We start from the raw sequence: 13,047 nt of genomic DNA on the forward strand, positions 1-13,047 counted from the left end.
TTGTTTCTTGACAGTGAAATAAGATCAAATCTATGAGTTTATTATACTATATCAGAATAATTTGAATAAGTTTATCATATCTTTATTTTATGCGCCATGTTGCCACAAGGGAGGGACATGGGGGCGGAAAAGGAAAGAGAGAGGGATAGGTTTCTCTCACTTTTGGTATAATAAGCTCGTAGTGGGAGGCCTACAAGACAGACTATTAATGTAATAGTGGATAATTGTGTTGTTAACATTCACAGTCATATTAAAAAGTTCTCCTAGTGTTTTTAAAAAAATCCTATATGCGTTATGTGGTAGATAATATGATTGGTTAACATATTCTCAGAAGCATTACCATTACATGTCCCGCACGAGAATCTAAATTATGTTCATGCAAATATAAAAAGCAAAAACAAAATGTAAAAAAAAACAAAGAATGAAGAAGACTGAGTTCGCTTACTATACAAACAAGTGTGGGTGGCATGAGATATTATGTCATGAGCGATGTGACATGTGCTGTGACGTTGGACGTTAGACTTAGATCTTTCTCTATCTGATTATACGATTTTTTATTAATTATTCACTAAAAGGTTTTTCGTATTTTATTGACGACAATTTGAAAACAATCTTCCATAGAGATATTTCTTAGTCAGGACAATTTTATTTAGAATTAAATCACACATCCACCGGTAGAGAGGGGCTTCGTGTAACAGACTAAAACAATCCCATATTAAATAAAAATAATAAAAATAAAAAATTAATTAAATTTTAAAATAAATTAATGATGTTATATAATATGAATTTTGATTCTTATAAATTAAAATAATGATTGTTTTTAAGAAAAAAGTATTATAAATTAAAAATTTCTATATCAAATAAAAATAATATAAATATGATAAATTAAACTTTAATATAAATTAATTAATTTTATATAATATGAATTTTTATTTTTATATTTATAGATCCAATATATTTTTATATGATTCATTTGATAATCAAATTATTTGATTAATGATATGATCGATTTAAACCTATAATCAAATTGATTAATTATTTAAAAATGAATTTATATAATTTATTATTAAATATATAATCTAAATTATTTAAAATAATTTGATGATATAGACAAGATCATGGTTTCAATTTAGGGCTGGTATGCTCATTCTTCGTTTTAACTTTCAAGCCTAGACATATGAGGAACGTGACTTCACATTAAGACCAAGGAAGGCCCAAATCTACTAAAACAATCATCTTAACTTAGGCGGGCAGGCCCAGTCCAGCTCAAATAAATATCATTACCCGAAAACACGGTAAGAAACTCGGACATCGCAATCTACTGCAATTTGTCCATAACGCTACTTTACTGGCGTCGCTTTTGTTCGCTGTTCTGTTACTCGGTTAAACATGGTCACGCGATCTCTGTGGCGCATACGAACCAAGCTCGCTGTAGCAGCCACGGCTTTATGCGGCGGCGCTTCCGCTGCAGTTATATCCACCTCAGATGATCCCGCGACGGCAATCAAGCTCTGTACAGCTGTTCCTCTCCGCCTCGTCAGAGACTTCGTCACCGCTGCCTCCATCGCTTTCGGTACCTTGTCATTAGAATTTAAACTTCTACGTAATTGGAATATAATTATTGATTTGCTGTGAATTTAAATTGCAGTCCTTGACGTCTATAAAGAGTTTAATAACTTAATCAATTTAATTTGTTCTCTGCTTTTGGACTGCTTAAAATTCAGTATAATTCTTTTTAAATGAAATTAATGACTAAATTCTGAAACTTTTCTTGCTGTAATTTGTTTTTGCCTACTGTAAGATGTTGAATGTTTGTAGTACATTGTAAAATTCACCCGTAGGGAAAGCGAAAGTAATGTCTTCTTGTGTTTGCCTTCCTCTATCCCGCTGAAATTTCAAGTTATAATTTGTTTTTACATGAATTTTTTACTAGATTATGAATATTCTCTGGTTGGACTTCCGGAAGGAAGTAGCGAAAGAGCAAAGGTCAAGCATGAAGTTCACCTCAGGTCCGCACGTAAGCTTCAAGAATTATGTTTCAGAAACGGAGGAATATATATCAAGCTTGGTCAACACATTGGGCAGTTGGTATGCTCTCAATCTGCTTGCTGATGTGTTTGTGACTAAAAATTGAACTTGAACTCTGCTTCTTATGTTAAGTTTAGAATCAGTTTCTGTGGATTTGATTAGTAATGTCATTATCTGAGTAATCTTCTTCCATTTCAAGTATACATTGACAATTTTTTTGCAAACCTAACAGGAATACTTGGTACCTCAAGAGTATGTCCAGATAATGAGGGAATCTATGTTGAATAAATGTCCAGTCTCGTCATATGATCAAGTGTGTGAAGTTTTCAAGAAAGAGCTTGGAGAAACACCTGATAAAGTATGTACTATTTATTTTATTTCTACTCACCTTCTTGGCAACTTCTTCATCTTTCATTTGCATACAAACTGGTCAAGGAGTTATTAACAAGTGATAATGGTGCTTTTGAGATATATGCACAAATTCTCATGTTGAGTTTTCATGGTCATAGTGTTGTTTCCAATGGAGACATCCGAGCTTGCTGATGTTTTAGTCTATTTTATGTGCAGGTTTTTGAAGAATTTGATCCTGTTCCTATAGCAAGTGCTTCCCTTGCACAAGTTCATGTTGCTCGTATGCATGATGGCCAAAAAGTTGCTGTTAAGGTTTTATTCACTGTTACTTTTGCCCCGATTTTCATTTAGTATGCTAAGCAGAGTCCAAGTTTCCACGCAAATTGTGCATGCATATATTATTAGAATGTTTCTTAATTGCTCTCTATGTCAAAATTATTTCTTCTATATTCAGGTTCAGCACACTCATATGACCGATACTGCTGCTGCAGATCATGCCACTGTGGAGCTGATTGTGAATACCCTTCATAAGTTTTTTCCTTCTTTTGACTATAGGTATGTTTTTGTATGGTTCATGTGCTTGTTCATTATCCCTCCATCTTCCATGTATTGGTAAAGCATTTATTTGCATGATAAATAACTAAAATATGTGGATGCACCTTCATATTTTGTTTATGCCTGGATGGGTCTCTCTGTATGCATCTATTAAAATGGTTTTTACATTTTCTTCAACTTCTAGTGTTAGTTGATATTTTCTCAACTCATGCATGCAGATGGTTGCTTGATGAAATGCGTGAAAGTTTGCCCAAGGTAAACTACTTTAATAAGTGCTCATTCATTTTAGATATTTTCCTCATGTTTCATGCATGTCATATGTTAATTGTGAAATCTACTATGATAATATCTTGAAATTATAAACGGAATACTTTTCTTTGTGATATAATGCTTATGATGTTTTCTACTGTTTGAATGTTTTTATAATTCTGTAACATGGGATCTAGGCAGCCAACCAAAATATAATTGCTTATTGCAAATTCTGTTGCTACGTAATTGAACTTCTTTAGACTTGTTAAAAATGAAATTCCTCTAGGTTTCTATTTTCAGTTATTTAAAATCATGCCATGAATTTTGTAGTTGAGGGTTGTTATAAGTTTTAAACTTCTGCTCCAACATCTTCAAACTAGTTCCTAATTTGGGAATTTAAACCATGTTTACAGTCATGGACACAGATAGCAACCTTGAGGGTCTATACTGCTTGCTTCATATGTTGAGTTGCTGAGTTTTTCTTCAACTAATGTTTGATTTGAAGTATGTGGATGTTTAGAAACTTTGTGGAAAAGAAAGATAGTGGGTTTTTATGTTCTATTTGACGCTATATTACTTTATGACAGTAAAATGATATAATTATTTCACATGTAACTTTTCTGTACATGTATTGTCAAATTTTTCTAAAAGATAATGAGAGATGTTTGTTCCATGAAGCAGTCCTGATGCTACCACTCGAAAAAACAGCATGTTAGCGTAGGGGGGCTTGTATGAAGATTTATATATATTTCCATGTAGTTGTTGTCAATGGTAACTAGATATTCTGTATTTTAACTCAATTTATAAACCATACAAAATATTTAACTCTTATTTTTTCTTATGTGTTTTCTGATTCATTGCCTTACGTGCAATGAGGAACCTGTAATGGTGGTGGATTTTCTCTTGTATTCTTATAAAGTTCTCTTAATTTTATTAAATGTTTTGTCATACAAAGCATTGTTACATCTGTTTGTGTTTTACTTTTGGTTGTCAGGAGCTAGATTTTTTGCTTGAAGCCAAGAATAGTGAAAAAGTTATGGAGAATTTTCGGAAGCTATCTCCTCATATTGCAAATTATATATATACACCAAGGGTGCACTGGAATTTAAGTACTTCAAAGTTGTTGACCATGGAATTTATGGATGGTGCACAAGTGAATGATGTGAAGACCATTAAAAAACTTGGTATTCAACCCAATGAAGTTGCTAGATTAGTAAGTTCATAGCTTTAATTATACATATACATTTTCTGTTTGCTTAGACTATCATTGGTTAAAAACTGGCATGCTTTACATTTAGGATGACTATTTTTGCATTACAAGAGATCCCATTGATTGTGAGTGAGTCTTGTCAATTTTAATTTAGTGCTTTTTTTTTAATTCCTATTTTTATTTTCTTGTCCTTTATTAATTTGCTAGTATACTCTGATATTCTAATTGATTTCTTGCTTTCTATAAAATTGTACATTACTTATAAACTAATGGCTTACCTATGAAGACAAACTTATTTGTAAGTGGAAAAGGAACTGTTTATCTTTTGTGTGAAGATAATAATCCTTTTTGAGGTCAAAAAGAGGGAAAATGATTTTGATGGTTTTAATCTTATCCCATGCAGGTTAATCAGGCTTTTGCTGAGATGATATTTAAGCATGGTTTTGTGCATTGCGACCCGCATGCTGCCAATTTACTTGTTCGCCCATTGCCATCTGGCAGAAAGAGTATAGCAGGTGATGATTTTCACTGTTAAGATTGTTATATGAGCAACTTTTTAATAACTTCTGCAACTGATCTAATACTCTATTTGGTTGTGTTCCAGTACAGCTACTGCTGAATCTTCTTCTGTCTATCATTTTTTGAGCATATTGTAGATTTCTATATGAACATACATGTGTTTTTGTGGATTCTAAAAATGTCAACTGGAAAACTACTTTGATGTTTGTTTTATGAATGCCATCTACTGCAAGATTTCAATACATAAATACTACTGAAAATAATTAAAGCTGCTCAGATAATTATCAATAAAGAGATATTAAGTTTTGACCCTTAGGGGACTTAATCATAAACGTCAGAATTGTATGATTACACAGTGAAGTAGTAAGGTCTTACTCTCTAATCTAATACATTGTTATATGTATAATAATTCTTATTTTCCCTTCTTGAATGCAGGCAAGAAAGAAGCACAATTGGTACTTCTGGATCATGGTCTCTACAAGGAACTCGACTTCTCTACTAGATTTAACTATGCTTCTCTTTGGAAGGTGCCATTGTTTTTCCTGAGTTTTTCCCATTATTTTATGCCCCTAGGTTTTCTATTATGACCAACTTACTGTTACTTCTTTCCTTGTTCACATTCTTTACAGGGATTGATATTTGCTGATGCTAAAGCAATAAAGGAAAATAGTGTCAAGTTGGGTGCTGGTGATGATCTTTATGCACTATTTGCAGGGATTCTAACCATGAGGCCCTGGAATAGGGTCATTGATCCTGCTGTTGACCATTTGGTCATAAAAGGCACTGATGGCGATCGTACTGAATTACAGGTGATATTCTGTTGAAGAATATTGCTTTGTCAAAATTTTCTATGTTTCTTTGAGCCTCATGGTCTATGCTGACATTGTGGATATATCTTTTCTGAAAGGGTGAACTTGTCTAACCCGTACCTCCTTAGGTTTCTGTTAAAATTACTGTCATAAGAATTGCTGTGGGTGGACATGATGATTTTTGAAAATGGTCTCTCACACTCGCTTGACAATTCCTTGCAGATGTATGCATCTCAGTATTTTCCTCAAATCTCAGAGCTTCTAAGTAGACTGCCGCGTGTAATTCTGTTAATGCTAAAGACAAATGACTGTTTACGAGCAGTTAACAATTCTCTGGTATTGCATATTGCTCCACCTCCTTGTGCCTTTTATTTAGTGTTGATTTTCTTGACTTGATCTTTGGCATTGAGCTTTTGCTGTATTATATTATAGTTAGTGCTGGTTAAGTAGTTTCGCACCTAAATAAATTCAACCACACGTGTGGTTGAAATGTTGTTTTGACAGATGCAGGGATCTTCTCTTGATATGTTCATGATCATAGGAGAAGTTTCATCAAAGGCAGTCATCGAGGCAAAGATGTCACAGAGTAAATCCTTGTTAAATTATTTGAGTATCTGGTTGGAGGAGATCTACTTGGAAGCTCGACTTTTGATTTTACAGATATTCATGTGGCTTTTACAGTTCCGGAAAGCTCTTTCTTTGTGAAGTTAATAACTACACATATTCAGTTTCAAATACCATTCCAATACTAATTCTCAGATTCATTGCCTCTGCGGTTGAGATCTCTGCATCAACATGCAGGTTTGGAGCCCGGATTGATAACATTTATTATTTTATTTTTAAGAACATTGATAATTCATAAAATGATTTTTTGATAGACACATACTACCTTACCAAGCAACTGGGGGTTTGGTTTATGTTGTTAGACGTCATTAAAAAATACTACTGAATAATAAACTGAAAGAAATGAATTGTTTCTTGAGAGATTCTTAGAAAAATACACAGAATTTTGAAATCTCCTAGTTTTGACTGTAGTATGTAGTTGGTTTGTGTAAATTTTCCATGTTATTTGCACTGCATCATTTTCTGAATTGCTGATATAAATTTGATTGAAAGCTGTAATTGAAGAGGGTGACACTCAGAGAGTTATCACAGCCGAACACGTTAACAGTTGTACTCAGAAACAAGAGCTAGACAAAATTGAAGAAGGATGGGCTGATCTTTCGATTAATGTACATGATTACAATTATGGGGGATGATTGAGCTATTTAATAATGAGTTTAATATCGCCTAAACATCTTGATAAATTTAAAAATTATTAATTTTCTCTTTATGATATTAAAAAAACTCATTTATATAAATTTTCTAAGGTTGAAGAGTGATGGTCTTATCTCTCCTATCTAGGTTTGGATAATTCAAACATAAACATACTGGAATTTGATTTGAATTTATATTGAGTAACTTGAATTCAAACAAGTTGAAAATGCATTAAAGAGTTGTCAATGGTATGAATAATGACGAGCATTTAAAACAAATTCAAGCTACACTATTAAAGTGAAATTCTAATTTAAATTTGATTTAAATCAAATCAAGTTGACTTAATTAAGATCTAACCCTACTCCTATTGTTTATTGTTTGCGACAATAGTTGAACGGTGATATTTTGATTGAAGCATTTACTATCACTGTATGCCATCATTCGTTGGCTTCTTTGTGCTCATGCTCATCACCAATGCTCAAATGACTCGTCCATCCATCGGCTGGGGAGCATTAAAGGCAGCAGAGCAGATTTACATGGTTGGAATAGGAGGGATGGATATAAAACTTCATCCTCATCTCCTGTTTAGACAGCCTCTGGAATAAGAATATTGAATCCGCATATATAAAACTAATTTCATTATGTCAAGCTCTATCATTTTCACAACTTCTAGTCAGCTCGCATCTATCCATAATGCTTAGTGGAAGACGGTGACTGCAACTTTCCATAATGCTTAGTGGAAGACGCTGACTGCAACTTTCCACACTCCCAAGTCCCAGTGGAATATAATGACTTACGCAAAATTCTTTGTGGAAATTTACTGGTGGAATCATCATTTCTTTAGTAGAAAATCAAGATGAATGAGAGACTAGAGTCCACTCAAATTTGACTAAAATTAGAAAACGATCAATTTCTACTGTATTTCTGAATTTAGGTATAAACAATATTTCTGAGCAAAGCTTACTTTGTTTGAAGATTTTTATGTGAATCCTTCAACAAGTAATTTATGAACTTAAAAAGGAACAGTAAACAAAGAAACAGAACAGGATTTTAAAAAGTAGCTATTGAATCGGGAAAAAAAGATGAAACAAAGGCTTTTACACTATAATCCTGAAAGAAACTATTTAAAAGAAATAAATTGAATCCATGAAAAAGAGACAGCAAGCGTGAATCCACCACAGAACAATTGAAGTGGGCTACTCCTAACTTCTTCCTCTCAGATTTCCACTACTGCCGTGTCCTCTGGAGTAGAAATTTTGGTTTCTTGATATATACGGTTAATTTTCACTGTCAACAAAGCTTGGACTCAGCGGAAACAACCTCTTCGGTACAGTCCCGCCTTCCTTGTAAAATCTTTCCTTCCTGGAAATTTTTTGTGTGTCTGAGAATAAACTTTATGGAAGTATTCCAACAAAGTTAGGGCTTACACTTCCTCAACTTCAATATTTTCAAATCTCAGAAAACTTATTTAATGGATCCCCCTCAAAATTGTTGAATGATAAATTTAGGAAGATCTTGGATACTTGAATCTAAATTTATCATAACTAACCTAATTCGACCCGATTCAAAATATGTAATGTACATATAGACCTCTCTATGGAAAATTACAACAACCCCCAAATTTGCTGGTCATGGCTTATGAAAAAGGTATGCATGCTCACCTACTAATTTAAAAAAAGAAAACAAATTTGATTTGTTTTCCAAAACCATAACGGTTCCAAGGACTACCTAATATTTTGTCTCTCTTAGTTGTCAAATAATTTTGTTTCATTTTAATATTTTGTCAACTATATATATATATATTTTCTTGAATTCATAAAAATATTAAAATATGGATCCTAAATTAAATGAATTTAATATTTTTTACATTCTGACAATTTAAAATATCAATACGTTGATAAAATAATACAGTCATAACTATCACCATTTAAAAAAAATAAATAAATAATGTGAGAGCATATTTCATTCAAACTAAAAAAATATATATATTGAAGATAAAATGGTTCGACATGTTTTATAGGAGCATTATAGTTTTAGTTTAATATGTGCGAGCTGAAATAATATTAGACATCTCCATAGACATATAGCAAAAAATCTCGATGGCAAAGTTAAGATAACATGGCCTTGATCGAAATTCCTAGCTGGCCCTTGTCGAGGTATCATGTAAACAACCTGTAAATAAGAAATTGAAAGAACTAATTGGGATAAGCAATAAGTTGCAACCTTCCAAAATTCTTTGTGGAAATTTACTCGAAGAATCATCATTTCTTTACTAGAAAATCATGACGAAGAGATAATAGAGCCCACTTAAATTTGACTAAAATTACAAATTGATCAATTTCTACTGTATAGCAAAAAGAATTTTAGTAATTTTGAAATATGAATTAAGGTATAAAACTCTATTTCTAAACAAAGCTTCAATTGTTTGAAACTTTTGCATAACCTTCATTTACACAAAAGCAACGAAACAAGTGAAAATATGATCAAAAGCGATTTCGAATTTGTGAGATTAATAAAAATTGGTACACAAAATCACAATTATTTTATACACAATTCATTTGAGTTTCAACTTAACATTAATTTTGATAACATAATTGTAGTTTTTTATGTGAATCATTCAACAAGTAATTTATGAACTTAAAAGGAAAGGTAAACAAACAAACAGAGCCGGAGAAGAAATTCAAGAACAGGAGAAGAAACAGAGCAGCTAAACATAGGTAATCATGAAAGAAACTATTTAAAAGAAATAAATTGAATCCAAGAAAATGAGACAGTTACTGTGAATGCACCATAGAAATTCTCAGAGGTGAAGTTCCTGTCACTCTAGAGAAGAATAGTTGAAGTGGGCCTTTCAACTTCATATTTTCAAAGTTGGTTGGCGATGAAAATTAACTGTGTCAAGAAACCAAAATTTCTACTACTCCAGAAGACACGACAGTAGTGGAAATCTGAGAGGAAGAAGGTAGGAGTGGGCCCTTTAAAGAAACATTAAGGCAAGCCCCAGAACTTGCCTTCCCAGCTTTAGACATGAGTAAAAAGGTCTACAATTCAGCTTACTTTCAATTCTTTCTTCTTTGCATCACTCTGATGCATGTTACAAGTTCAACAACTAAACAACAGGCTGAAAACGAGACGGATCTTGCCGCCTTGGAGGATTTCAAAGCAACAACTAAATAGTGTGGAGGATTTCAAGGCCACACGTCCCCATGCAGAGTAACATAAAGATTCGAGTAATACTATATGTATTTATTTTGAATACATAAATATATAAACACTTATACATGTTATCAAATTATTAGATATTATTTTATTTTTAATTTAAAATTATTTAATAATATAATTATTTATATAACTATGAAAATATTTATGTACCTAAGATAAATAGGTATAATTTGATTGTAATGATATTTACAAGAGAAAGACAAGGACGAATATATTTATAAAAAATATCCATCACAATTCTAATGAAAAAATGACAAGTGATGACATTCAAGAAACAGTGTCAACATTTACTACGTCAAGCTCTGAACTTTTCAAAACTTTCGGCAACTTTCCATAAAGCTTTGTGGAAGATGCTGACTGCAACTTTCCACAGTCCCAATGGAATATAATGACTTTTGCAAAATTCTCTGTGGAAACTTACTTGTGGAATCATCATTTCTTTACTAGAAAATAAAGACAAATGAGAGACTACAGTCCACACAAATTTGACTAAAATTAGAAAATGATCAATTCCTCGACACTACTTTCCTACGTAACTGGGTGCTTGGTTTATGTTGTTAAATGCCATCCAAAAATAGTACTGAGTAATAAACTGAAAGAAACAAATTGTTTCTCGAGAAATTCTTAGAAAAATACACAAAATTTTAAAATCTCCTGCTCCCGAAGTAAGGGGTTGGGCATGAATTGGGTAGTTGGTTTGTGTAATTTTTCCATGTTTTTTGGCAATGTATCATTGTCTGAATTGCTGATATAAATTGGATTGAAAGCTGCAATTGAAGAGTGTGACAACTCAGAGACTTATCACAGCCAAACACATTAACTGTTGTAATCAGAAACAAGAGCTGAACAAAATTGAAGAAGGAAAGATGGGCTAATCTTCGTATTAATATCCATGACTTACGTATGCAGATGGTTGCTTGATGAATTCGAGCATAAGTTGGTTCGAGCTTAGCTTGAATCCATATTAGTGAGTTTGAACTGGTTGAAGATACTCACCCAGTTACTCACTGCCCGTGGAATTAGGACATTGAATATGCTTTAATGTCAACATAAAAGTGTAGGTGTTTTATGGGGTTTAGTGACCACGGCTCTCTTTATAAGTCGATGAGTTTTGCTTAATAAGATTATAATAGGCAGGATATGTAATGGTTAGTGAATAGCTAAATACCCATTTTCTCACTTTATCATATTTTTAAGTTTTAAAAAAGTATTTTCTACCTATCATTTTTTTCTTAATGATATCTGTTAATAACATGTTATAATAGATAAAAAAATAATGTTATATATATAAATAATATATACAACTTTATATATAAATAATAATATTTTATCATATGATTGAATAACTTTAAATTAAAGATATAACAATACTTAATTCACATGATGACATATCATTGTTTATGCGTAAAATTATGCATATTATTTTTATAAATAGTTTTATTTTAGATGAAAATGCAAAAAAATATTCACTAAAACTAAGCAATAATTTGACTCTCAAAATTTATTAAATATGGTTTATATTAAGCGTTGATTCTTATCCAGAACTAATCTATTTTGGGTAGATTTCAATTCAAATTTTTATGGAAACATTCAGTTATGATTTCAGTCGCCCTTTAAGAAATAAGAACCAACACAATTTGACTCGATTTAAGATTAGTAATGTACAAATAGACCTCTTAAAAATTGCAAACCATGCCAGGCTCTAATGACTACTCGACTTTTCTATTTTTGTTTTGGTTTTTTTTTTTTTATTCTAAAATTTTCATATATATATACTACCTTAATTTTGTTTAATTATTCAAATAACCATTCAGCTCTTAACTCTGGCGATCTCTCAACCCTCGTTTAGGTCATACCACTTAATCTGTCTTTTAATTTTTCATATGATTTTGTTTCATTTTATTTTAATATATTGTCAATTATATTTCTTTCCCTGATTTTATATGAAATGGATCATAGTTTAAATGAATTTAACTTTTTTTTATTAGTCTGATAATTTAAAATAAATTAATACTTTAATTAAAAAAACACAGTCACAACCGTCATTACTTAAAAAAAAAAAAAGCAAAAATCAATAATGTAAAAGTAGTTCAATCAAATTAAAAAAATTATTAATGATAAAATGACTACGTGTATTGTACCAATATTGTAATTTTTGTTTACTGTATACAAGTTCAAATTGTACTAGACATTTCTGTAAATATACCAACAAACATCACAAAAAAATGACGTAACACTTAAAATGACAATAACAAATTTTATTCACAAAGTCAGGACTGCGCAGCCTTGTCTAAAATTCCTAGCTTGCCCTTGTTGAGGTATCATGGAAACAATATGTAAATAAGAAATTGAGATAACTAATTGCTATAAGCACATAAGCATTAGTATATTGGAATGTTTCTTGATGTTTTTATTTTTGTTATATTAAATTTTACAAATTTCATCTGTGTTTTTTTTTTTTTTCCAAAAAGTTAGGTTTTTGGTTTTCATATTAAATTTGATGAGTTCGGAGTTGTTTGGTAAGTGAAATTGTAAATGTTGTTTGGGGTAAGCTAAATGCCCAACTTAATTTGGAATTGTTGAACACCCAACTTTCAGTTTTAATTTTTTACTCTAAACTTACCTTTTTCGGATAGGTTTCTGTTCAAATTTTAATAAAACAATCAGTTTTATTTTCACCGTTTAAGAAATCATAACTAACCTAATCCGACCCGATTCAAAATATGTAATGTACAGATAGACCTCTCTATGGACAACCTAGATTAAAATTACAACAACCCCCAAATTTGCTGGTCATGGCTTATGAAAAAGGTATGCATGCTCAACTGCTAATTTAATATGTGCAAG

The 13,047-nt window shown here is 31.6% G+C and overlaps 1 protein-coding gene across 1 annotated transcript; it reads left to right on the forward strand.

Moving 5' to 3' along the window:
* Positions 1-1,305: 1,305 nt before the first annotated feature.
* LOC123192164 (putative ABC1 protein At2g40090) lies at positions 1,306-6,777 on the forward strand. Its single transcript, XM_044604612.1, has 12 exons — positions 1,306-1,573; positions 1,934-2,088; positions 2,261-2,386; positions 2,596-2,691; positions 2,834-2,934; positions 3,153-3,189; positions 4,178-4,396; positions 4,797-4,908; positions 5,348-5,439; positions 5,542-5,721; positions 5,944-6,057; positions 6,226-6,777. The coding sequence occupies exons 1-12, from the start codon at positions 1,390-1,392 to the stop codon at positions 6,424-6,426; spliced, it is 1,617 nt and encodes a 538-aa protein (XP_044460547.1). The 5' UTR covers positions 1,306-1,389; the 3' UTR covers positions 6,427-6,777.
* The last annotated feature ends 6,270 nt before the right edge of the window (positions 6,778-13,047 follow it).

The sequence above is a fragment of the Mangifera indica genome, chromosome 12, assembly GCF_011075055.1.
Source record: "Mangifera indica cultivar Alphonso chromosome 12, CATAS_Mindica_2.1, whole genome shotgun sequence".
In the NCBI taxonomy this organism is placed as follows: domain Eukaryota; kingdom Viridiplantae; phylum Streptophyta; class Magnoliopsida; order Sapindales; family Anacardiaceae; genus Mangifera; species Mangifera indica.